Source organism: Sorex fumeus, unplaced genomic scaffold (assembly GCF_029834395.1).
Source record: "Sorex fumeus unplaced genomic scaffold, SorFum_2.1 ptg000045l, whole genome shotgun sequence".
Taxonomy (NCBI): domain Eukaryota; kingdom Metazoa; phylum Chordata; class Mammalia; order Eulipotyphla; family Soricidae; genus Sorex; species Sorex fumeus.
In genome coordinates this window covers 20751222-20777336 of record NW_026606102.1, presented here as the reverse complement: position 1 = coordinate 20777336, position 26115 = coordinate 20751222, and the positions used below count along the sequence as shown (strand labels likewise).

Below are 26115 nucleotides of genomic sequence, written 5' to 3'. Positions count from 1 at the left end.
GTGATGGGATGGGCGGGGGAAGGGGGTGTTTCCTCTGCAAGACGGGAAAATACTGAAGAGGGTTGCACAACAATGTGAACGTGCCCAATGCCACTGAACCGCATGCCCTGCTCACCCGGTCCCCTACACGCCAGCACAGAACATTATCGATCTTCTTCCTCTTCGGTCAACGTCAAAAGTAGTAGGGGTGGGGCAATTGGGGAGCAATCCAAAGGATGAACAGATCCGCGGTTCTCAACGGACCAAGCTGCAAGAAGGAAAAAACTCTTACTACTGCAAATTGAACTTTGTATTTGCTCGAGCGGGCCCAGTAACGTCTCCAGTGGAGACTTTGTTGTTACTGTGTCTGGCATATCAAATACTCTCGGTAGCTTGCCGGGCTCTCCGAGAGGGGCGGAACTTTGTATTTATCTATTTATTCACTTATTTGAAAATAGATCTTTAGCCACGGTTCTCGGACTACTTTGCACCCAATCTGAAGACGCTGCGATCTTGCAATATGAGTTCGATTTCTAGGGAACGTCCGTGCCCTGGAGAAGCGGTTGCCGACACCCAGCACCCAGCCCTCAAAGACAGCCGCGCCTTGGCCTCAGGTCGGACCCTTAAGAGGAAGGGGCGGGGCTGCGCGCGCCACGCACGCGCAGACGGCCTCCGCCCGGGGAGTGGCCGCTCTAGGCTGCGGGGAGGTCGCGGGGTTGAGGGAGCTGGGAGACGGGGACGGCCTCGCCTCTATGGTCGCGGGCGCGGGGCGTCTTCCTTTACGGTTCCCGCTGCGTGACTTCCGGGAGCGCAGCGCCCGCCTGCTCTGCTTCCGCGGGGTCCAGGCTGGGGTCCACGGCGGGGCAGGCCCCGGACGGTCGCACTGGTAAAAGCAGCGGCGAGGGGGCTTGGGGAGGGCGGGAGGGAGGGGCGTCTTGTCCCGGCTCGATTTCGGGTGGGCTGTGGAGCACGGGAGCAGCAGGCGGCCCCGGAGGGCCCACGAGGGGTCCCGGGCTGTCGGTGGCCGTGCGGGGCGCGGACCCCCTCGGCTTGGCCAGCTCCCCGCAGCCCTCCCCGGGAGCTTTAGGTGGGCACTGCCGGCCCCCGGCTCGCCCTGCGTCCGTCGGAGCTGGGGTCAGAGCTCCAGGTGCCCCCGGGGCGGGGGAGCGTCGCTCGCACACGCCCGAGGGGGCGGACGGCGCGTGGGTGGGGCGGGGGTGACAGGTCGGGCGCCCCCAGACTCAGCTCGGGCTCTTACTGGCGGGGCGCGTTCCCGTCCCCCCGCCCCGCCCCCTAACGGCGCGGTCGCTCCCGTTTGCGCCAAAGGGAGACGCAAGAAAAAGGCCCAGAGTCGTCTGGGCTGGGACTCGGACCCGGTTCCAGAGCCGCGACTCGGAGCTTGGGCGGCTGGGAGCCCCAGGACGCGCTGTAGGTCGAGGCCGTGCAGCACCCAGAGTAGGGCCTGGCGTCTGGGAGGTGCGACGTCCAGTCCCCGCTCTGACTGGGACCGAAGCCTGCCGGGAAGGACCCGAGGCCCCGGGAGCCCGGCTGCGTCTGCGGCGGGCGGGCGGCCCGCAGCCTGGGTGAAGAGGGTGCTGTGCCCGGCCGCGGGCCCCTCCGGGTCGCCCTGCAGCCCCGCCCGCCCCGAGCCGCCGGTCGGTGCTCGGGGCCGGTCGGAGGACGTGCGCGCCCCGCGGGCCACACCCCGGGGCCGGCTCCTGTTCGGGGTGCGCGCGCCGCTGCGACCTTGTGTCCTGGCCCGAGTCTGTCTGGGACACTGCCAGCTTGGGTATGCTGGGACTGTTTTTCCCTCCCTCCGCATCATGTGAAGGACTCTCCAGGGCAGCTCTGCTGTTTCTCTTCGCAACTGTTGTGTTATTTTTGTCATTAAAGGTCCCGGTGTTTGGCCCTGACGCTGCTCCTCCCTAAATACGGCTGCTGAGAGCTCTGTTGTCAGCCCATTTACCAAACAGCAGGCTCTCCTGGAGTCCCTGTGGGCCCGAATTTGTTATATGGACCTCCCTCCGGGGCTGGAAAGAGTACTCGGCCTGCTGAATACAAGCTCGGGCCAGGTCCCATCCCCGAAAACAGAAATAAATCAGTATTCTCGGGGTGGAGAGAGTACAGAGGGGAAGGCCCTTGCTTGTGTGCTTGCTTTGTTCAGTCCAAAGCGTCCCATACGGTATGCCAAGCCCATCAGGAATGATCCCTGAGCACCACTGGGTGTGTCCCAAAAACCAAAATAATAAAATAGGGGCTGGAGCAATAGCACAGCAGGTCGGGCGTTTGCCTTGCACGTTGACAACCCAGGTTCGATTCCCAGCATCCCATATGGTCCCCCGAGCACCACCAGGAGTAATTCCTGAGTGCAGAGCTGGGAACAACCCCTGTGCATCGCCAGGTGTGACCCAAAAAGCAAAAAAATAAAAAGTAAAAAATCAATTTTAAGTGAAATTACCCTTCAAAATAGATGTTATTATCTGGAACTTAGAACATGAAAACTAGTAGGCTGGGGGCTAACTGACCTGAGACCGGGGTTTCAGACCACAAACTGTCCTGTCCCACTCTACCAGCCTCTCCAGGGAAATCCTGGCGGAGAGGAGCAGATGTTGACGGTCTGTGCAGGCATGGAAAGGGTTAATTAAGGTGTGGGGGGAGGGGCTCGTGATTAAAGGCTTCTGCCTCTCAGTTGACTGTGATCTTGTCACTTGAATGCTTGTGACTCAGTGATGGAGCTGGGTTACTGGAGAAGACCTGGGGAAAATGCCCCAGTAGGAGCAGAGGGTGGCATGTGGTCGGGCAGCAGCTGAGGGAGAATCATAGTCAGAGCAAGAAACGAGACGGTGCACTTTCTAGACGCCAGGCACTATTCTGGGTGCGTTACTGCCTTAGTTTACAGCAAATCATAATTTACCATTTTAATTTATAAAACCTCGGCCTCCTGCTTGCAAAGCACCAGCTCTGTCTGTTTTTTAAACTTTTTACTCCTTTATTTAGTTTTGGGTACACACCTGAATGCTCCTGCATTCAGGGATCACTCGGGATCACTCTTGTCAGTGCTCAGGGAAATGCTTCCAGGGATCGAACCCGGGTCAGTATGTGCAAGGCACACACCCTACCCATTGTACTATGGCTCCAGCCCCTGCTATATTAACCTATTAAGCCTGTCAGTACTGATAGCATTGATGTCTCTCTCTCTCTCTCTCTCTCTCTCTCTCTCTCTTCGATAAGGAACACTTCAGTTAGGTTAATCGCCTTCCCTGGGGTCAAATATCTAATAATTGTCAGGTGCTGTATGAATTTAATCATCCTGGCTGCAAAGTTTGTGCTCTGACTTAAAAACATCGTGTTGAGAAGCAAGAGAGATTGTGTAGTGGGAAAGGCACTTACTTGTCTTGCACGCATCTAACATAGGTTCAGTTCCTGGTACCGCTATCACCCCAATATGTGTGCCTGCATAAAGAAAGGTACCATGAAAGGCAACTCTTTGTTGGTTTTGATTTTTAGCGACAAACATCCAGACATCCAGAGTTCAACCTTTGTGCCAGCTGTTCTTAGATGCCTTCCAGAGAACTCTGTGGTTTTATTTCTGACTTCAGGGAATTCCGAATCAGGTTGGAGAGGCCAAGCCTCCTTCCGCCCTAGAGCACAAAACTTGAAAAAAACTTTGTTGGTTGTGGTTTTTTTTTTTTTTTTTGCTCTTTTGTTTTTTGGGTGGGTTTTTTTGTTGTTGTTGGGTGTTTTTTTTTTTTTCTTTTTGGGTTACACCCGGCGATGCACAGGGGTTACTCCTGGCTCTGCACTCAGGAATTACTCCTGGTGGTGCTCAGGGAACTATATGGGATGCTGAGAATCGAACCCGGGTCGGCCACATGCAAGGCAAATGCCCTGCCCACTGTGGTATCTCCCCAGCACTGAATGTTGGTTTCTAAGCTGTGATGCGACCAGCGTGATTTTAGCCACCAGGAGTAATTGTTTTTGCTCACTTTCCGAACGGTTGGACACAGGCAGCGTCAAGCGGACAGCAGATTGCGGAGTCTGTGCCACAGATCAGAAACGAGAGAGGACAGTTTCAGGAGAGCCAGGAGCGCCTTCTTGATGACTCCCGTCTTGCCTAATCCCCTTCCCAGGCAGTAAGTTACAGGTTTCAAAGATCAGGCACAAGTCGGTAGCCAGCAAGTAAAGCTGCCTTTGCCCTAGTGATTTCTGACCCTGTCCTGAAAGAAGACCTGGGTGCTTGCAATCGGAAAAACACCAGGGTGATTAATTAAGCAGGAGCCTGGCATGTGTCAGGTTTTTGCCCCCGCACACACTCAAGAAATGCCTGGATCAGGGGCCAAGGTGATAGTATAATGGGTAGGTTCCTTGCATTGCACGCAGTTGACCCAGGTTCGATCTCCAGCACCGCGTATGATCCCCTGAATACCACCAGGAGTGATTCCTGAGTGCAGAGCCAGGAGTAAACTCTGAGCATCGCCGGAGACCTAAAAACAGCCAAAAAGAAATATGCAGTTGGGCCTGAGCGATGGTATAGCGAGCAGGGCACTTGCCTTGCATGCCACCCACGTGGGTTCCATCCCTGTCTTCCCATAGGGTCCCTTGAGCACTGCCAGGAGTAATTTCTAAGTGCAAAGCCAGGAGTAACCCCTGAGCATCCCTGGGTGTGGCCCCAAAACAAAACAAAATTTAAAAAATGCACAGATTAGACCCACCATTTTGAACTCAGCAGACGTCTTTGCACATTTCATTTCAGTGTTCCAAGTGTGTGAGGACTCTGGTCATTTCATGTCTGTGGATGTTGGCAGTGTTCACGGTGGTTGTCACCTCAGGTGTACTTTGGCCTGCCAGAAATAGAGAGTGCCCAGACCCTTTACCTACTTATTCCTGTTGGGAATGTTTTGCTTCTCTCTCATGAAACAGCGGCCTGCACACCCTCCCAGCCTCAGGCAGGAACTTGTGTTCCACTGAAAAGCATCATTGTCCATTTCTGGTTCCTTTTCGCAAGGGTGGATTTCTCAGTTTTGCAGAAATGAGTGGTCCTTCAAAAAGTGGAGTGTGAGCACAGGCTTGAAATTAGTCCATAACTTTTTGGTTTTGGGGCCACACTCAGCGCAGCTTGGGACTTACTCCTGGCTCTGTGCTCAGGGATCACTTCCCCGTGGGCTCGAGAGACCATATGGAGTGCCGGGGATCAAACCTGGGTCAGTTGTGTGCAAGGCAAGCACCCTACCCTCTGTGTTCCAGCCCCAAGGTCATGATTTAAAATTGGGTGCTAGGGGCCAGAAAAAGTACAGTGGGTACAATACTTTCCTTACATGAGACCAATCCAGGTTCGATCCCCAGCACCCCGTCAGGAATGATTCCCTGAGCACAAAGCCAATAGTAAACTCTGAGAACTGGGTGTGCCTCCTTCTGAAGAAAGGAAATTGAGACCGGGGCGATAGCATACTACAGGGAGGGCGTTTACATTGCACGCTGTTGACCAGATTCGATCCCCGGCATCCATGTGATCCCCCGAGCACTGCTGGTGTAATTCCTGAATGCAGAGCCAGGAGTAACTCCTGAGCATCGCCAGATGATACCCAAAAATAAAAAAGAAAATAAATAGAAGTAACATCGCATTACAACATTACCATAAGTTTCAGATGTGTGTTACTGAAAATCAGTATGTGGATAGGCTAAATTTGCAAATACTGTAGCACTGTCCTCCCATTGTTCATCGATTTGCTGGAGCGGGTCCATTAGTGTCTCCATTGTGAGACTTGTTACTGTGTTTGGCATATCGAATACATCACAGGGAGTTTGCCAGGCTTTGTTGTGCGGGCAAGATACTCTCGGTAGCTTGCTGGGCTCTCCGAGAGGGGTGGAGGAATTGAACTCAGGTCTGCCACGTCGTCTGTTTACAAGGCAAACACCCTACCGCTGTGCTGTCGCTCCAGCCCAAATACAAAAATTTTTTTTTTCTTTTTGGGTCATACCCAGCTATGCACGGGGGTTTCTCCTGGCTCTGCACTCAGGAATTACTCCTGGTGGTGCTCAGGGACTATATGGGATGCTGGGAATCAAACTCGGGTCGGTCGCATGCAAGGCACACACCTTGCCCATTGTGCTATCGCTCCAGTCCCCACAAATACAAAAATTCCTAAGCTGAGAATTAATGCATTCTTTGATAACCTCATTTTCAAAACCTGGCCTTAATTGGCTTTCCTAAACATTGATTGGGTGCCAGGAGAGCTCCAGGTTATTGGCGTGTCTCTTCCTGCTGCCAGTAGCTCTGGGGATGGATTTGTAGATAGCCGACTCTGCAGGTTTGACAAATGGCTTTCCTTCCAAGCAAGGAGCAGCCACTTTGGTGTTGGTTCTGGAATTACAAAGAACTCTTTAAAGACTCTGTGTCCCCACCCACTTATCTCCCCCACCCCAGACGTGTTTCAGACAGTGACACAAATGGGGTAGGTATTTCTTTGGGAAACCAGAAAAGCTCCTAGTGGTAGCTAATCTGGAACTGCTCATTATCAGAGGCTGATAATTCTTTCCTATCAACTGACCCAACCCATGAACATTGCATGCAGGAGGCCCAGGTGGATCCTGGCACCAGCAGGAGCAACCCCGGCCAGGTGTGAGCCAGAAAGAAAATAAAAGATAATCATTGGTGAGCTGTTGGAATCCACTTTTGACTATGTGACATGGACATGAAAACATCACCACTCTTAGTGATACCCACCTGTCCAGGGGACTCCATTGATGGAATAAGTACCTGGATCAAAGTCTAGGTTTTTTTGTTTGTTTGTTTTTTGGTTTGGTTTTGGTCAACCTGGCAGTGCTCAGAGGATACTTCTAGCTCTGCACTTAGAAATTACTCCTGGCTCTTCTCGGGGGGACCCTATGGAATGTCAGGGATTGAATCTGGCCCACACTTGCAAAAGACTAGAGCCTTACGAATGCTTCCCATAACCCCATGAGGTCAGTCTTAGGGATCCATTTCTTATCTCTGCTGATGTGGAACTCCAAGATAATGGATAGTGTTGCTCCTCCATATCCTAGGGGAGTCATTCCAAGACCCCTGTATAGTTTTCCTATATTTGCATACCTATGGGAAAACGATTTATAAATTGGACAGGGAAAGAGAGTAACAAGAACATAAGTAGAATGGTGTGACAGAATACATTGCAATAAAAGGTTTGTGCTGTCAAGGTACTCCATGTACTGTTTTCAGAGAGAGTTGACTAGCGGTGAATAAAATTGAGAAAAGCAAAATTCTGGACACGGCGGTGGACTGGCTCTCAGTTTGTCCGCGAGCCTTGGCTCAAATGGTGAAGTTAGGGTTCAGAACCTGTCTTCAGATTATTGTTTTGTTTTCCTGTGGCCACACCCAGCGGTGCTCAGAGCTTACTCCTGGCTTTGTGCTCAGGGATCTCTCATGGTGGGGCTCAGGGGCATATGAGGTACTGGCGATCAAACCCTGGTCAGCCACATGCAAGGGAAGCATCCTACCCGCTGTTCTATTTTTCTGGACCCCCCCTTTGATAACTCACACCCATTCAAAAGACTTTAGAAGGGGGCTGGAGCGATAGCACAGCAGGGAGGGCATTTGCCTTACACACGGCCGACCCGGGTTCGATTCCCAGCATCCCATATGGTCCGCTGAGCACTGCCAGGAGTAATTTCTGAGTGCAAAGCCAGGAGTAATCCCTGTGCATCACCGGGTGTGACCCAAAAAGAAAAAAACCAATCCTTGACTGGTATGACATTAACTTTAAACACCAATTAAAGAATACACTCGATTTCTCTTCCTTCCCCCGCCCCCCCAGGTTTAATGATGCTTTGCAGCAATTTTCTCAGTCTGAAAATCTCCGGGTTTGTGGGTCCCAGATTTTGCTGAGATGGAGGAGGATGCCCTGAGCCCTGTGGTCCGTGAGGAGGAGCGCCAGCCCAGAAACACCAGCCCCCAGATCTCCATCAGCGAGTTTTCTTGTCACTGCTGCTATGACATCCTGGTCAACCCCACCACCCTGAACTGTGGGCACAGTTTCTGCCGGCACTGCCTCGCCTTATGGTGGGTCTCGTCCAAGAAAACCGAGTGTCCGGAGTGCAGAGAGAAGTGGGAAGGCTTCCCCAAGGTCAACATTCTTCTCAGGTATCACGTGGCCCAGCCCAGGGGCGGCAGCACGCGTAACGGGTTGATTTCTTTTTCTTTGCTTTTTTTTTTTTGGGTCACACCCGGTGATGCACAGGGGTTACTCCTGGCTCATGCACTCAGGAATCACTCCTGACAGTGCTCGGGGGACCATATGGGATGCTGGGAATTGAACCCGGGTTGGCTGTGTGCAAGGCAAATGCCCTACCCGCTGTGCTGTTGCTCCAGCCCCTTCTTTTTCTTTTCTTTTTTTCTTTCTTTTTTTTTTTCTTTTGGGTCATGCCCAGTGATGCACAGGGGTTCTGCTTTCAGAAATTACACCTGGCAGTGCTCGGGGAACCCAATGGGATGCTGGGAATCGAACCCTGATCAGCCGCATGCAAGGCAAACGCCCTCCCCACTGTGCTATCGCTCCAGCCCCAGGTTTGTTGTTTTTTTTTTTTTTTTTTTTTTGATGAGCTGTCAGGGATGGAACCCAGGACCTTGCACTTGGCGTGGCAAGTTCTCTGCCTCTGAGCCATACCCGCCCCCCACTCTTTTAAGGCTTTTTTTTTTTAGGAGGGGGGCGCACACCCACACCCAGCAGTGCTCAGGGTCGATTCCTCCTGGTGGTGCTCGTGGGATCCTGCAGTGCTGGGGACTGAACCGCGGCCTCCTGCAGGTAAAACATGCACTCCAGCCCGTTGGAAATGCTTACGCGTATTTATGGGCCAGTAAGAAGTGCAGGAATTTATCAGTATTTTATTCTCCATATGTTTCCAGCATTTATGCTGTTCATTCAATACTTGTCTATGTCTTGGATCTTGATGACCAATAAATTCTTTTTTAAAACTATGTAACATTCCACTGTGTGAATTACTGTGGTTTTCTTTAGCTGTTTTTTTAGGGATATGGAACCCTGTGTGATGCCGGGGATCAAACCTGAGTAGGTCACATTGCATGGTCCTGTCTTGAATTTTTCAGTTAGCACAGGATCGTGGCTGATCTTCATTCCTCCAGAGTATTTGTGTATTATGAAATATTGACCCCTGGGACTGGAGCGAGAGTGCACTGGGTAAGGCGCTCGCCTTGTACACAGTTCACCTGAGTTCGATCCCAACATGCTGTATGATTATATTACATCCACCCAGAAGTAACCCCTGAGCGCTGCCAGGCATGGCCCCCAAACCAAAATAAATATTGCCCACTCACTCTACTTTCAGTCTCTGACCAGTAGCTTTGCTCCGACACCAGCCTTGAGACACTGCTGCCTCTGTTCTCCCTAGGGATGCCGTGGAGAAGTTATTCCCTGATGCCATTCGAATGCGACTGGAAGACATCCAGCAGAACCAGGACATGGTCCAGTGTCTGGCGGCCTTTCAGAAATACGGGAACGATCAGCTCTCCCTGGCCCCCAGCGTCGGTCGCGGCCATCAGCAGAGAGGAGGGGGCTTCTTTTCCGGAGTGCTCACAGCACTCACGGGAGTGGCAGTAAGTGTGTGGTGGTGGGATCCCTCCTCCCCCGGGTGTCCGTGAGGTCACTATAGAGGTGTACCTTAGTGATCAGTGACCTCAGTGTGTGGTAATTCACTTCTAACTCTGAAGTTCACCAGTTGTGTGATTCTTGTGTGGGTACACCTGGCTGTGCTGAGAGCTAACTCCTGGCCCTACACTCAGGGGGCCATATGGATGCAGAGGCTCGAACCCACGTCGGCCACGTGCAAGGCAAATACCCTGCCCTATGCCTTATTGCTCCAGCCCCAGCGAGTTGCATGATTCTGTGGTTGTGGATGTGGAGGCCACAGGGTCAGAGCCCTGTAGATGTCAGTTTCATCCCTTTCTGTCGCAGAGATTCGAGAACAGACAGAAGGATGATACAGCTGAAATCTGAGATCCTGTAAGCCTGGCCAAGAGCTTCCTGAGCCAAGCACTGAGTACTTGCCATGCAGAACGGCTATTCTTGGGGCCGGAACAATAGTACAGCGGGGAGGGCATGCACACGGCTGACCTGGGGTCGAGTTCCAGCATCCCATATAGTCCCCTGAGAATCACCAAGTGACCCAAAAACAAAACAAAACAGAACAGCTTTTCTTTGCCAGCTCCGTGCTGTGATTGCTAATCATTACCAATTTCCCAAGAGAGATGGCGAGAATCAGTTATGTTGGCCAAGTGGACAGGCTTAAGGATGCACACGATTCCTCGCATCTCCGTCTGTTCCGCAGAGGGGTGAGGCTTTGTGTTCCCGGGCTCCCCAGTGGTGGGTTTGCCCTGCCCCTATGTACAGACTGCACGTGGGGCCCTTTCAGCTCAGCCTCCTCCTTTCCCCACTCCTGGATCTCGACCTGGCGTCTCCATCCCTTCTATACCCTGAGGTCCGCGTCACTTTTCCCCAGGTGGTCCTGCTCGTGTATCACTGGAGCAGAAGAGAGTCCGAGCATGACCTCCTGGTGCACAAGGCCGTGACCAAATGGACAGCGGAGGACGTTGTCCTCTGGCTAGAGCAGCTGGGCCCATGGACCGCCCTCTACAGAGACCGGTTCTTGTCCCAGAGAGTCAATGGAAGGTAAGGAGCAGGGTGTCACCTCGGCAGCCTTGCTGAAGTAGACTCTAGCTACCGTAAAACCCACCCAGGTGGAGCAGAGCCCTGGCTCCAAAGGTGAGTGTGTAGAGGCCTGGGTCCAGTCTCACAAGGCCAAGAGCACTGGGCCTAGAGTAGCCCCTGAGCATCACCACGTGTAACCCCAAAAGACAGACAACTTCACTCATAAGATATGTAGTCAGTGGGTAGAGGGTTTCCCTTGCATGCAGCTGACCTGGGTTCTATCCCTGTCATCCCATATGGTCCCCTGAGCACCGCCAGGAGTAATTCCTGAGTGCATGAGCCAGGATAACCCCTGTGCATCGCCAGGTGTGACCCAAAAAGCAGAAGGGGGAAAAAAAGTGTAGTCAGTGGGTCTGAGGTTTTTTTTGGTTGGGGGGGTCTTTTTTGAGGGGGCTTTGTTTTTCCCTATTTGGGGGCCACATCCGGTGATGCCAGGGTTCCTCCTGGCTCTATGTTCAGGGGTCTCTGTCCGTGTTAGGGGACAAGGCACATGCTCAGCCCTTTGCTTCTCATATGTGTTCAGTCATCTGAACAAGTCTGGCCTGACAGATGTCTGTCCCCCCAAAAAACTGAGAAGTCTTTGCTTCAGCTGCCAGTTCTCATTGCCCTCTGCCCTCAGCACCTGCCGTTGCTTTCGTCCCTGTGCATCGGCCTCCCAGAGTGTTTAGCAGAAGTAGAACCATCCGAGACCCGTGATCTTTAATAACGGTCTGTTTTCACCAACCATTCTTTATAGGGGTGCCAGTCTTTGACCCCAGGCCACATGCATGCGGGTACTTTTTCACAGAGCTGCACCCCTGATGGCCTAGTGTAATTTTCTTTTCTTTTTTTTTCTCTTGGGGTCACACCCGGCAATGTTCAGGGGATGCTCCAGGCTCTGCACTCAGAAACTGCTCCTGAGAAATGTCCGGGGACCACATGGGATGCCGGGGATCCAACCCGGGTTGGCTGCATGCAAGGCAAACACCCTCCCTACTGGACGATCGCTTCGGCCCCTGTTGATCCAAGTTGTGCTAGCTTCATTGCTACACCTGAATAATAGTCTATTACATGGATAAACCAGTTTTACGCATCCGTTGTCAGTTGATAGGCATTTAGGTTGAGCCCACTTTCGGGCTATTACGAATCATGCTGCTGTGACCCTTTGTGTATCAGGTTCTCTTGGGCATCTATTTCTAATACTCTTTTGCAGTGGAATTATTAGGTTAGAAAGTAATTTTGTAACTTTTTTTTAATTGTCAAACTCTTTGCCAAAGCAGTCATAGTAGTTTTATGTCATTGACACTTTTCATTTGTTGTTTTCTGGTTACTAAATAATAAATATTGTTCATTTTCAAATGATAGGAGAGAGGGATTCAATTTGTTCGTGGAAATGGCTCTAGAAGTTGAGTGGTGGGTGTGGTGAGTCTTAGACACATAGTGACAGGTCACGCTGTACTCCTAAAATCATTCAGTGTTGTAAACTCAACAAGTCAATCAAATTATGGGGGGGGAACCAGCAACGCACCGCCTACACCAGAATGGAAATGTAAAGCCCTTGTAATTCTACTCTTTTTTTAATACTTTTTAAATTTGGGGGGGGGGGGCGACACCTGGCAGTGCCTGCTCTACACTCAGATCACTCCTGGCAGACTCTGGGGGCCATATGTGGTATTGGGGACCAAACCCAGGTCAGCCACATATCAGGCAAGCACCCTACCTGCTGTGTATTTACTAAATAAAATATGAAAGGGCCAAGCGCGTGGTGGCTCATCATCATAGGTTCTGGTAACAAAACAAAACTGAGAGTTGGTTGTCCAGATTGAGTTTGTGGCAGATGATCTTGGGAATCAAAACTAGAAACTAGGGAATGCTTTCTCCACCTCTGACCTGACTGAGGGCTCTCAGGGTAGCTGAGCCCTTTTACACAAAGTTCTGCTCAGTTTGTCAAGCGCAAATTCACCAATAGACACAACTCTGATTCCAAAATTCCTCACTTTTGTCCTGGCTCAAAACCCGATGCCCATTAGGTATAGAACTTAGCTCTGCCTGTCCCACAGGGGGCATAGCTCCTTGTTCCCTGAACTCTCCTATTTGTCGGCGAGCCTCTGGATGAGGAACGGAGTCGGGGATTGGTGATGCCTTTACCTTCACTGTCAGAGAATCTTCCAGACAACCATGAAAACCTGATATGCTGCTTGTAAGGTTCACGTGAGCAAACTCCCTTTCTACCTGGAGATTCAAATCTTATTCCCTTTCATCAAGATTTATTCTATAAGGACTCTGGGTGGGAGACGGTGACTGGATCAGGGCAGGGAATATCCAAGGCGGCATTCCCTGCCGTGTTTGGTTATGGTGAATCTACTGACTGGTGCTCTGAAACTCCACACTGGGGAGAAGGGCTCCAGCTGGGAACATCCCCTGAATTTGCGGGGCCTGGAGCTGTCCCCACTGCAAGTTTCCCAAATTGGGGTCAGCAGCTGCGTCAAATTGAAGTGACGCTCTCTGGCCCAACGGTTTCTCTTACGGCATCGTGCACAAGGTCCAGGTGGTGTTCTCATAGTGGCATGGTTGGGCGGCACCCTGCAATCCTTATGAAAGCGGCCTGGTTTCCCACAATTAAATGATCTTTTCTGAGCTTGTCTCTGTACTGCATAGGCCTCCACAGCATTAATATGTGCCTGATGTTTGACAGAACCAACATTCCGACAGGCCTTCAAGTGCCCCTTTCTGTCCTCCTCCTTAATGGGTTGCAGAATGGCCTGGCAGTCCTCATTAGCATTTTCAAAGGCCAATTGTTTGGAGTTTGAGCCCCCTGAACAATCTTTGTATAGCTTTCCTTAAATTCAGCATCTGCATCAATCTTCTCCCAGGCCCACAGGTCAGCATCACGAACACGTGCAAAAACAGCACGAGGAGAGCGAGGCTTTTTAGGGTCTGCCATTTCCCTTCACCTATTAACATCTCATAAGTCAGTGTAATCCCTGAAAATTCCCGTCCAGCATGGCCTGGGCTCTGAAGTTTTGCTTTGGCCTCATCACTGAACCACTTCCTCCACTGCATGTACTGAGAAGGGCTTAAGCATGTCTTAGCGACCACGTGAAAATCTTGAGGTACCCAGTGAGCCTTTTTACTCCAGCCTGTAAGATACTCCCTGCAGTATGGAGATGTAGGTCTGTACGAGGCACAGACCTTTTTGAAATGACTGAGTGGATCCACTCTTAACCCTTCATAAGACAGAAACTGATTGTCCTCCAGCTGGGTGGGAAAAAGGAGATGGAGCTCATGGGGTCTGGGTGGGATTGACCATTTGCGGTGAGAGGTCTCGGCTCTAAACTTCTATCAGGAGCGTATCCTGAGCCCCCTGGAGGCGGCTTGGCTGAGGAGCGGCGGCTCCTGTGAGAAGCCTTCTCTGCCACCCGCTCTCAGTCTCAGAATCTGAAGTAGTGGCTGGCTCATCATGCACATCACTTTCCTCTGATGCACTGGAAGTGGAGTCATACAGAAGAGGTGGGGGTCTCTCTGGCTTGACACCAATAAGGAACATTAATTCGCCAGCATCAGAGAGATTTTTACTTTGAAAACGTGTTTCCACTGGAAGCGCGTTGAGCTGCTTTTGGGGCTTGGGTATGGGAATAGCCAGCATTGGGCATCCGGGTTCTTTCTAGGCTTGGGCATGGGAGGGGCCGAGGGCATGGCTCTCTCCGTAGTAGGAACTTCATTTCTTTGCTTTTTTTTTAACTTTTATTTGGGCTGAAGCCATAGCACGGCGGTAGGGCATTTGCCTTGGACACTGCCGATCTGGCAGACCCAAGTTCGATTCCTCCGCCCCTCTTGGAGATACCGAGAATATCTCGCCTGCACGGCAAAGCCTGGCAAGCTCCCCGTGACGTATTCGATATGCCGAACACAGTAACAACAAGTCTCACAATGGAGATGTTACTGGGCCCGCTCAAGCAAATCGATGAACAGTGGGAGGACAGTGCTACAGTGCTACTTATATTTATTTATTTAAATTTTTATTAGTGAAACACCATGAGGTACAGTTGTAGACTTACAAATTTTTGTGCTTGGGTTTCAGTTATACAATGATCGAGTACCCATCTCTCCACCAGTGCCCATTCTCCACCACCAATGATCCCAATATCCCACCCACCCCCATACCACCCTGCCTCTGTGGCAGGGCATTCTCTTTTGTTCTCTCTCTCCTTTTGGGTGCTGTGGTTTGCAAAAGAGGCATTGAGTGGGAATCTTGAGGAATTTCATTTCATCCTTAATCTTAAGATCCTCTCTGTTTAACTCCTGAGGAAAGCCTCCCATAGTATACCGAACAGCCTCCTCCTCAGAGGTACCTTCCAAAGCCTTAAGAATGGAGTTAACTTCCCAAGTTACCCAGAATTGTTGGGGGATCTGAGCCTCTTTAAATTCCCTGAAGACATTATCCTTAATCCTTTCCCAAACCTTAGGCTCCAAAGTACTGTTATCTGGGAACCAAGGATGAAATTTGTAGACAGTTTTTAGGCAGGACCAGAGTTGGTCCCAAGAAACACGATGTCAAGTTCTCTGTGCAAAATGCTTAATCAATTCAATAAAAAACTTGTCACGTTCAGTTTGGCACAGAAGGGCTTGATGAGGCACTGTTTTTGTCCCATCTTAGTAGGGGAGTACGGCTAGTATTCTAAGTCACTGCACCACAAAATCCTGTTCTCCCACTCGCTTTCTAGAGTGGGGGGTCTACCGAACGCTGTGATTTCCTTTAGCTGCGCACCGGTTGGAGGTTCAGGCACATGCAGGGACGCCAGATGTGTATTTACTAAATAAAATGCGAAAGGGTTGTGCATGTGGCGGCGCTCTCTCCCTGCCGCCGTGTTCAGTAGTCTCATGCCGCTTCCCCCACCCCGGGGAGGTCGATGGTGACAGGCAGGCGAAGGAGGAAACAGGGCCCAGGGTGGTTGGCGTCACTTGCAGTTCCTTCCATTCCCATCTCCATTCTCTCCTGACTCTTCTCCTGCTTCTTCCTCCTCCATGCTTACTTCATTCTCCTTCTGGCTCCCCCAACCCCCTCTTACAGCCTAGTTAAATCCCCCAGCATGAGGGGTTGGGGCTTACACATAGGTGCGGTCACAGCCAATGGGGGTAAAGTCCTTCCCTCAGGAGAAGCTTCTAGGACAGATTCTCATTCAGTAAGACTACTCGCCTAAGAGCAGGATCCCAAGGGTGTGTTTCTCCTCTTCTTGTCCAACAAACATATAAACATTCATAACATTAATCATTTTGTATGAACACAGTAAGAGATACATTAAGCTTATAGGATTGTTATCCTACACCCACTGTACCACCCCTCTGGCCCCAGCTTTTAGAATTTTAGTCTGTGTCCCTAAACTACCCAGGAGAAGATGTCTCTGGACTCTCCTCCTCAGTGTACCTGTGTGTCCCTTAGGTCTCCTTTCAGTAGCATCTCACTGTACGGGTGGATTCATGGGGTTTTGTTTGTTTTCTTTTTTTTTGTTTGTTGTGTAAACTCACACAAAAGAGGGGGGCGCGGCACACAGCAGGGGTGGTGGCTCCATCTCTCCCACCGCCAGCACAGCGTTCTGTAGTCTCACCCTTCTCCCACCCTGGGGAGGTCGCTGGCGATGGTCAGGCGGAGCAAGGAACTGAGGGCCAGGCTGGTAGGTATTAGTAGCAGTTTATTCTAATCCTCTCTTCATCTCTGTCTCTGCTCCCCTCTGCCCTATCTACAGTCTCATTATATCTCTCTCCAAGAGGAATTGGGGGAACAATTACACATAGGAGCGGTCACAATCAATAGGGGTAGAAATCTTAGCCTCAGGGAAAGCCGCTCCTAAGACAGATCCTTTCTCAGCAGGAGGACCCACCCTAGAGCGGAATCCCAAGGGTGTGTCTCTCCTCTCCTTGTCCGACAAACATGTAAGCATATATAATATAAATCATTTTGTATGGATACAGTAAGAAATATCTTAAACTTACAGAATTGCTCTCCTAGGGCCATCTCGATCTCAGACTACAGTGCTCAGGCCAGATAGTCTTTCTCACCCCTAGCAGGATCCTAGTCTCGTCGTTACCTTTGGATCATGACAGCATTTGTCTATGATCAAACTCTTAACTTATAGTTAAGAATCGTGGCACTTTGGCCTGGCCCATTTCGATGCCAGGGTAGCTCGCCGCTTGCCCTGGGTCCATTCAGTCCCTCGTCGGGATCCTGCTTTTGGGGTGTTAGGAACTAAGGGCAACTGAGGCTTAAGTCAAGGAAGCAGATGCCTGGGAGTGAATAATATTCAAGGCCAATCAAATCCTAAGTTACAAAGCATGATGTTAACAGTCTTCCTGTATCTATACAAAAAGATACTGCTTTAAAGTAAACTGTTCATAAGGCATAAGGAGAGGAGAAAGGCAATATTTCACTCATAATATCATAGATTTCTGGGAAACTGATCTTACAAATTAGCAGAGTCTGATTAAGGGGAGAGCTGATTAACTGGGTGGGGAAGAGAGCATAAGGAAGACTTTACAGATAAACACAATGGAAGTGGAAGTGCCTCAGGAGCACTGTGATGGGTGTAACCAGATAAACCTAAGCTTCTTGTGGAAGGACAAAGCAAAGTTATCCTACAGTTTGTTTTTTGTTTTTTGCTTTTTTGGGTCACACCCAGCGATGCACAGGGTTACTCCTGGCTCTGCACTCAGGAACTACCCCTGGCGGTGCTCAGGGGACCATATGGCATGCTGGGAATCGAACCCGTGTCGGCTGTGTGCAAGGCAAACACCCTACCCGCAGTGCTATCGCTCCAGCCCCGGGGTTTTGTTTTCTTGTGTTTGGGCTCCATCCAGCGATGTTTAGGGGCTACTTCTGGCTCGGCACTCAGAAATTACTCGGGGAACCCTATGGGATGTTGGAGATCAAACCCAGGTTGGCCACATACAAGGCAGATACAGCCTCTTAAGAATGGAGGGTTGAGGGGGCTGGGGCAGTAGTACAGCAGGCAGGGCGTTTGCCTTGTACACGGCCAACCTGGTTCGATTCCCAGTATCCCATATGGTCCCCTGAGCACCGCCAGGGGTAAGTACTGAGATCAGAGCCAGGAGTAACCCCTGTGCATTGCTGGAAGAAGCTTGTGACCTAACAACGAGAAAAAAGAAAAAAAGAATGCAGGGTGGAGTTATTTCTGTTCTTGTGGGATGAACCTTACCTTGTGTACACCACTCCAGCCCAGCAAGTCGCTTTATTTCTCTGAACCAGTTTCCTCAAGCTACAAAAATGGTTCTTGGGCCACTGACTCTGCTGAACTCTAGAGCAGTGATGATTTATAAAAGCTTCTTCAGAGAGTTCCTGGCAAAGAGTAAGTGTTCAGTCTGCTGGCTTCTCAGCACTAGTCCATACGTTGAGTCGAACCTCTAGCCTAAAGCATTTGTGTGATTACGGCAGAGCTCAGGAGGTTTGCTTTCTGGAGTTGGAACAATAGCCTAGCATGGAGGGCATTTTCCTTGCATGTAGTCAACCCAGGTTCAATCCCCAGCACTCCATGTGGTTCCCTGAGCCCTGCCAGGAGTAATTCCTAGATGCAGGGTCAGGAGGAATTCCCTGGGTATCACCAAGTATGACCCAAAAACAAACCAAAAGAAATCACTTCCTATCCATAACCTCCAAAGAAGCCTGTCCCTGCCGCCTACAGATTGCTTCTCACGTTGACAGAGGAGGAGTTTTCTAGGGCCCCATACACTGTGGAGAACAGCCACCGGAGAGCCATCCTCATGGAGCTGGAGCGCGTGAAGGCGCTGGGCGTGAAGCCCCCACAGAACCTCTGGGAGTATAAGGTGAGAAACTCTGTTTCCGGGAAGAAGCTGAGCCATCCTCAACTGACTCCGGCTCCAGCCAGCACCCCAGGCTGAACTCAGACCAGACTGCGTGTCCTTCCTGGGCTCCAGTTCCCCTTTTTGGCCCAGGGCCGGGGACCCGCCAGCGTGGGATCTCGTGGCATTCTTCCGTTACTCCGTTGGTTGGTTTTTATGCCAAACCCAGCGATGCTCAGGGGTGACTCCTGTCTCTACTCTCAGGAATTACTCCTGGTGGTGCTCAGGGAGACCTGTGGGGTGCTGCAGATCAAGCTTGGGTCAGCCACGTGCAAGGCAAATGCCCTCCCCAATGTGCTATCACTCTGGTCCCCTGGATGGCTGTTTTTCTTTTCTTTCTTTCTTTTTTTTTTTTTTAAAGAAAAGAGGCACTGGGGGCTGGAGCGATAGTACAGCAGGGAGGGCATTTGCCTTGCACGGCATCCCATAGGGTCCCCCAAGCACCACCAGGAGTAATTCCTAAGTGCAGAGCCAGGAGTAACCTCTGTGCATCACCAGTGTGACCCAAAAAGCATAAAAAAGAAAAGAGCACTGGTGTGTTTTTGTGGGCTGGAAATTGGTTCCGTCCCTCCAGAGAGCAGTTTGTCAATGATCAGAAAATCTCCCAGGCCCCTTTTCAGGCTGCCATCTCGCTGCTTTGCCCCTCACTTCGCTGGGGCAGCCAGCTGGCCTGGTGAGCAGGAGCAACCTACGGCCATGGGGACATGGGAGAGTACCCGGGTCTCAGCGCCCGCCTCCCCCAGTCTGAATGCACATCGAACGCTGAGCCACCACCGTCGTTAGGCAAGGGTTCGCTGTGGCAACCTATGCTCAGGAATCAACCAATGATTCCACACGCACAGGACAGTCTGCATAAACACGGCACACCCATCCATGTGGCTACTATTACGGACAGTGACAGCGCTGCCCTCTCCCAGGGCAGGATGCCCAAGTTTCTCTTTTCTTTTGTTCTCTTTTTCTTGGGATGCCCAAGTTTCTTGTGAGTGGCAAGTGACTGGACAGAACACCAGGGAGCTGACCAGAAGGGCCAGCGCGCACATGTGGCTCATCTGGTGTAACATACGTGCTGCTGGATCCTTTTGTTCGAGCTCTGTCTTTGTGTCAAGTCACCCACTTTCACAAGTTGGATTTCTTGGGCACCAAAGCGATAGTATAGCAGATGAGGTGCTTGTCTTGCACGCCTCCCTCCATATGGTCCCCTGAGCACCGTCAGGAGTGATTTCTGAGTGTAGAGCCAGGGGTTATCCCTGAATATTTCCAGTGGGGCCAAAAAAAAAAAAGAAAGAAATGTTAGATTTTGGGCCGGGGCAGTAGTGTAGCGGGGAGGGCGTTTGCCTTGCACGTGGCTGCTGACCCGGGTTCAATCTTCAGCATCCCATATTGTCCCCTAAGCGCTGCCAGGAATGATTCCTGGGTGCAGGGCCAGAAGGAACCCCTGAGCATTGCTGGGTATGACCCAAAAAGAAAGTCAGGTCGTGTGTGTGTGTGTGTGTGTGTGTGTGTGTGTGTGTGTGTGTGTGTTAAAAGGTGGGGGACCAGAGCTGTTCTAGTGCAGCAGAGAGGGCCTTTGCCTTGCATGCGGCAGATCCAGGTTCAGTCCCCAGCACCACAAATGGCCCCCAAACTCCGCCAGGAATGATTCCTGAGCATAGAGCCAGGAGTAAGCCCTGAGCATCACCGGGTATGGCCCCCCAAAAAACAGACCCCCCAAAAATATTTTCTGATAATGAGGGGCTACAGAGCCAGTGCAAGGGCTTGCATGGTGCCAGTCCCAACCTCATGTCCAGGCTGCTTGGTCCCCAGAGCTCCCCTAGGAGTGGCCCAACCCTCCCACCAGAACGAAGTTTCTCTGATACACTGCAAAATTGCTTTCCGGTGTGATCACTTACCCCACCCCTACCCCCATCACTAGAAACTTGCCTTCATGTAGTTTGACTCAGTGGATCGTTCAGCTTCTCTTGCCCTTCACCCGTGCACTATTGGTAGCAGCCGAGCACAGCGGCAGGTCAGCGCTTAGAGCAGCTGCTGCTGCCGTGGTGACGTGGTGTGGCATGGCCCTGCAGGCGGTGAACCCAGGCAGGTCCCTGTTCCTGCTCTACGCCCTGAAGAGCTCCCCCAGGCTGGGCCTGCTGTACCTCTACCTGTTCGACTACACGGACACCTTCCTGCCCTTCATCCACACCATCTGCCCTCTGCAGGAAGACAGCTCTGGCAAGGACCTCGTCACCAAGCTGCTGGTAGGTCTCTGGAGGGCCTGTGACACAAACTGGCCCCCGCTGGGCTTTTTGTCTTGTCTTGAGTTTTGGGGGTCTTGTTTTTTATTTTGGAACCATAGCCGGCGATGCTCAGGGGTTCCTCCTGGCTCTGCACTCAGGAATCACTCCTGATGGTGCTCAGGGGATCCTCGGGGATGACAGTGATGGAACTCAGGTCGCCGCGTGCAAGGCAAACGCCCCCCCCCCCCCCCCCCCCCGCCATACCATTGCTGCAGCCCCATGTATGGACTTTTCCAATGTCAGAAAACAAAGTAGGTGCCTCCCACTCAAAAGGCCCCTTAACCAACCCCCCCCCCCCCCACTCCCACCCCTGCCTCCTAATTACTTCTGGACTTGAAATCTTTAGGAAAATGGAAAAACAGCGTTGTTTTTGATATAACAGTTCACACAGCTCAGGTTGCCCGCAGACGGGGTTTCTGGGAAGCATCTGTCTGGTGGAGATAAGGATCTCCTAGCAAGATACCCAAAGCGTTTTTCCTGACACAGCAGAGTTAATATCAACCAGCTTCAAAGAACCAAGAGATAGTACAGCAGGGAGGGCGCTTGCCTTGTACACATTGTCCCAGATTCAATCCCTACTACCCCGTGGGGTCCCCCAAGCCCACCAGGAGTGATCCCTAAGCTCAGCTGGGTGCGGCCTCCCTTCAAAGAAAATGTGACCGTCAAGAAAGCAGACTGGCCACAGAGGTGGGGGAAAAGGGTCGGGGGGGGGGTGGGAGGAATACTGGGATCACTGGTGGTGGAGAATGGGCACTGGTGGAGGGATGGGTACTCGATCACTGTATGACTAAAACATAAGCGTGAAAGTTTGTAAGTCTGTAACTGTACCTCATGACGATTCATTTAAAAGTTGAAAAAACATTTTTTTAATGATTAAAAAGAGCAGACTGGGGAGTTGGGGGAGGGGAATGGTCTGGGTACATGAGTGGAGGGAAGTTGACACTGGGGGAGGGACTATGGATAGCTTGTAAATCACGGTGCCTTGATCAAAAGATAAGGGCATTTGCCTTGCATGCCGCCAACCCGGGTTCAATTCCCAGCATCCCATACGGTCCCCTGAGCACCGCCAGGATTAATTTCTGAGTGCAGAGCCAGGAGTAACCCCTGAATATCACCGAGTGTGACCAAAAAAAAAAGTCGTCCCCCCCCCAAAATAAATAAATAAATTAAAATGCCATGGAATTTTTTTTAAATAAAATAAATGGGGCCAGAAAGATGATGCAGCAGCACTAACTCACTCACAGCTGGCCCAGGTTCCATCCCCAGCACCCCATGGGGCCCCCAAGCACCACCGGAGTGATCCCTGAGCACAGAGCCAGGAGTCAGCCCTGAGCATAGTCAGGTGTGGCCCAAAACCTAACCCCAAAGAAAGAAATGAGCAACGCGCGGACGGGACGCACACAGGCTTCCGCCTGGGAGTCGCCCTTCCCCTCCCCCGCCCGGGCCGGGTCCGCTTCTTGACTGACACGTGTGTGTTGTCCCAAGGACCTGAGGGAGCCCACGTGGCGGCAGTGGCGGGAATTCCTCGTCAAGTACTCCTTCCTCCCATACCAGCTCATCGCCGAGTTCGCCTGGGACTGGCTGGAGGTCCACTACTGGACATCCCGGTTCCTCATCGTCAACGCCATGCTGCTCTCTGTTCTTGAATTATTCTCCTTCTGGAGGATCTGGTCAAGGAGTGAGCTGAAGTAAGTGTGTCTCTCATTTGGGGCTGTCACAGGGCTTTGGTAAGAAAGAGCTGCCCCGCACTCTCACACACACACACACACAGGCTTTGGTAAGAAAGACCTGCCCCACCCTCCTGACACGCACGCACGCACGCACACACACACACACACACTGGGAAGTCCCTTCTGGTTTTGTTTGCTTGAGGGGGGCGGTTATTTATTTATTCTGAGGGAGTAGAGTGGCTTAGGCCATACCCAGAAGTGCTCCAGAGGCTCCTTTCTGGAAAGCTGCAGTATGGGGACTCATGAGGACATCTAGGGAGGACCGCTGCAGAATGGGGAGCACAGCTGCAGGGCAAGGACTGCTGTAGGCGTGAATTCTAATCCCACTCAGCCCCCGATTGGGACAGTAGCAACTTTCCTGATCCATGCCTGAAACTCGAGTGTTGGGTGAGGGGCTGGAGTAGGATAGTACAGAGCCGGAGAGGGCGTTTGCCTTGCAAGCAGCCAGCCCAGACTCATTCCCCGGCACCCCATATGGTTGCCCCAAGCTTCAGCAGGAGTGATCCCTGAGTGCAGTCAGGAGTAAGCCAAAGCGCCACCGGGTGTGGCCCCAAAAACAGGACAGACAAATACCCACAGAAGTGTTGGATGAGCTAGTTTGGACTCCCTCCCCATTGTACCCTAAATCGGCTTTACTGACAAGAGCACCCGTGAAGACGGGACGCAGAGGCCTGGATATGGGCTCTGGGATTCTCAGAATCCCTATGGGCAGCATCTGGAATTGTTCTGAGACCTGGGCAAGGGTTTCCCTGACCCACTTTGCAATCCCAGGAACTCCTCTCTTCCTGCACCTCGGGGCTCTTGCTCCGTCGCAGGTCTGTTCTTCAAGAAGACACAAGCAGCCTCGCAGATGAGGTCTGCATGTTGGACGTACAGCGGAGGGCCTAAGAGAGGGCATGAGTGGGCCTGGCCCACAGGGCCCCTTAAGTATCACCACTGGCTCACACTGGGCGCAGGAGTGGCTCTTCCAGCAGTGACTTGGGGTTTCCACGTGGTAGTGGGGATCAGATCAGGGTCAGCCACCTGCAAGACAAGTGACTTGACCCCTGTACTGACTGTCCAGCCTGAAATACTTTTTTGGGGGGAGTCACACCCGGCGATGCACAGGGGTTCCTCCTGGCTCATGCACTCAGGAATTACTGCTGGCGGTGCTTGGGGGACTATATGGGATGCTGGGAATCGAACCTAGGTCGACCGCATGCAAGGCAAACGCCCTACCTGCTGTGCCATCGCTGCAGCTCCCAGCCTGAAAGGCTTTAAAAATGCATACTAGAGTGACCCGTGCATAGGAGTCAGATGTGTGCGTACAAGTGACGTGTATGCAAGTGTGATGTATACATACAAGAGTGATGCCTGCACAGGAGTGATGTATGCATAGTGGTGCGTGCATATGAAAGTGCTGCATGCACGCAAGAGTGATGTGGTGAAGCAGATTGGTGGGTACCTGCCTCCCCGGCCAGAGAGGAGCCAGTGGGCAGGGTGAGCTGGTCAGGCCAGGGTGAGTGCCAGGATTGGGAGGGCAGGGTGGCCGAGTGGTGCAGTGGGTAGAGCCCTAGGGCCGTACCCTGCTCCTTCCTCCCACCACTTCTCTCCTCTCCTCAGGACTGTGCCCCAGCGGATGTGGAGCCATTTCTGGAAAGTGTCAACACAGGGCCTTTTCGTGGCCATGTTCTGGCCCCTCATTCCTCAGTTTGTTTGCAACTGCTTATTTTACTGGGCCCTGTACTTCAACCCGATCATTAACATTGATCTCGTGGTCAAGGAGGTCCGACGACTCGAGACCCAGGTGTTGTGACAGGCCCCGGCCTTATCCCGAGGTCTAAGATGGGAGAGGACGGTGGGCGCCCTGAGTGGCGAGGGAGAAGCTGCCTCAGCCCACGGGGGCTTCGGGGCTGCACCCAAGAGCCAGGCCCAGCCACCTGCAGCCTCTCCACTACACCGCCTTCGCCCTCCGTGCCTGGGCCATGAGCACGAGGAGCCTTTGGGGACACAGCAGGGCCAACAGCTGAAGGTGGCAATCACGTTGGCCGCCCTCCTGTCACCTCAATGATCTACACAAGCCCCTGAGCAAACCCCAGCTGAGATGGAGCCCGGGACCAGGCCTGCCCCCAGCCAAGGTCAAGTCTTTGTCGGAGGCGCATCCAGAAAGCACTTGGGAAGTCCAAAATTCTCACAGGGGCGCAGCCAGGAGGGTTCCTCCTGGCCAGGCCAGGAGCATCATGAGGGCCCCCCTGAATGCTGCTGAACCTCCTCGTCACCGTTTGCTACATTGGGGACGCCGTCTCGGGCAGGGGGTTGCCAGGAGGCAGCCAGGTGGATCATGATGTACATCGAACCCATCTGCCTCAGCGCTGCTTTGGTGTGTTTTCTGGGCATGGTGTGGGGTGTGGTAAGTGTTTTGTTTTTAATCCATAAACTAAATTACAGGGGAGTCCTTCTGTCAGAGGAAACGTGTTGTACATTGACGTCATGCTGTATCATCCTTAACAGTCCTGTGGCGAAGTCACACAGCAGCATCTGAGGACACCCAGACCTGCGTTTGTCCATGGGAAGGAGTCGGACTCTGGATTTCCCGTGTGGAAAGAGCAGGCGGGGAAACTGAGCTCCCTGGGGGCGGGGCGGGGGGTTGGGGCCACCCCAGGATAGAGCTCACAGCCAAAGGTTTTTTGGTGACTCCCAAGAAACTTTTTTTTTTTCTTTTTGGGTCACACCTGGCGATGCACAAGAGTTACTCCTGGCTCTGCACTAGGGAGTTACCCCTGGCAGTGCTCGGGGGACCATATGGGATGCTGGGAATCAAACCCGGGTTGGCCACATGCAAGGCAAACCCTTACCCGCTGTGCTATCGCTCCAGCCCCTCGCAAGGAACTTTTCATGAATCCTTTATATCTTTGAAGATTTCACTTAAACTTAGCACCTAAAAGTTTGAAGAAATTACTTGAAAAAATAAAGATTTTTTTTTTAATATATATATACAGTTGGAGCTTCTATAGTGAGACAATCTCATTGTTTAGAGTACGTAAAAAAAAATTATGTTGTAGCATCTACTATCGACGTTTAAGTTGGAGCCTGGAAATGAAGGCGGGGCTGGGCAGAGGCTGGCCCCGGGTGAGTATGCCACGTCTGCTCTGAGCAAACAGGTGGGGCAGGACTCCGGGTCCTTATCTGCAGCCTTATCTCCCTCGGTCACAGACTCCCAGGGGTGCCTTTTAAAAGTGACCAGAACTGGGCTGGAGTGATAGTACAGGGGGTAGGGCGTTTGCCTGGCATGCATGCAGCCACCTGGGTTCGATCCCTGGCATCCCATACGATACCCCAAGCACCGTCAGGAGTTCAGAGCCAAGAATAGCCCCTGAGCATTGCTGGGTGTCATCCCCTCAAAAAAAATTAAAAGGAAGAAAAGAAAGTAACCAGAACTTCAGGGGTCCAGAGATGAGTCCAGGGGCTGGAGCGCAGGCTTTGCAGGCTGGAAGCCTGGGTTCCAGCCCACACCACGTGGTCACCCAGGCGCCGCGAGGGGCGAACCTCAGCACAGACTCCAGAACAGTCCTGGGCGCTGCT

General features: G+C 52.0%; 2 protein-coding genes across 5 annotated transcripts in view; one reads left to right on the top strand and one right to left on the bottom strand.

Moving 5' to 3' along the window:
* The window catches only part of PDXDC1 (pyridoxal dependent decarboxylase domain containing 1), a 168995-nt gene that overhangs the window by 25548 nt on the left and 117332 nt on the right, over nucleotides 1-26115 (bottom strand). The window lies entirely within an intron of this gene.
* Nucleotides 681-25165, top strand: BFAR (bifunctional apoptosis regulator). 4 transcript variants are annotated; one of them, XM_056122377.1, is made up of 8 exons: nucleotides 681-865; nucleotides 7791-8116; nucleotides 9382-9586; nucleotides 10489-10658; nucleotides 18407-18512; nucleotides 20612-20785; nucleotides 22310-22512; nucleotides 24157-25165. In XM_056122377.1, exons 2-8 carry the CDS (start codon nucleotides 7863-7865, stop codon nucleotides 24347-24349), a joined length of 1305 nt encoding a protein of 434 aa, XP_055978352.1. In that variant the 5' UTR covers nucleotides 681-865; nucleotides 7791-7862; the 3' UTR covers nucleotides 24350-25165. The 4 variants fall into 4 exon arrangements, with proteins under 4 accessions (XP_055978352.1, XP_055978353.1, XP_055978351.1 ...); XM_056122378.1 differs by having other exon boundaries at nucleotides 18371-18512; nucleotides 22379-22512; XM_056122376.1 differs by having other exon boundaries at nucleotides 683-865; nucleotides 18371-18512; nucleotides 24157-25164.

Excerpts from the sequence above, each read along its gene's own strand:
- BFAR (XM_056122379.1), top strand. The coding sequence starts at position 7,863 with ATGGAGGAGGATGCCCTGAGCCCTGTGGTCCGTGAGGAGGAGCGCCAG. Across the intron at positions 8,117-9,381 it reads AAGGTCAACATTCTTCTCAG|GGATGCCGTGGAGAAGTTAT; the intron begins GTATCACGTGGC and ends TGTTCTCCCTAG. Across the intron at positions 9,587-10,488 it reads CAGCACTCACGGGAGTGGCA|GTGGTCCTGCTCGTGTATCA; the intron begins GTAAGTGTGTGG and ends ACTTTTCCCCAG.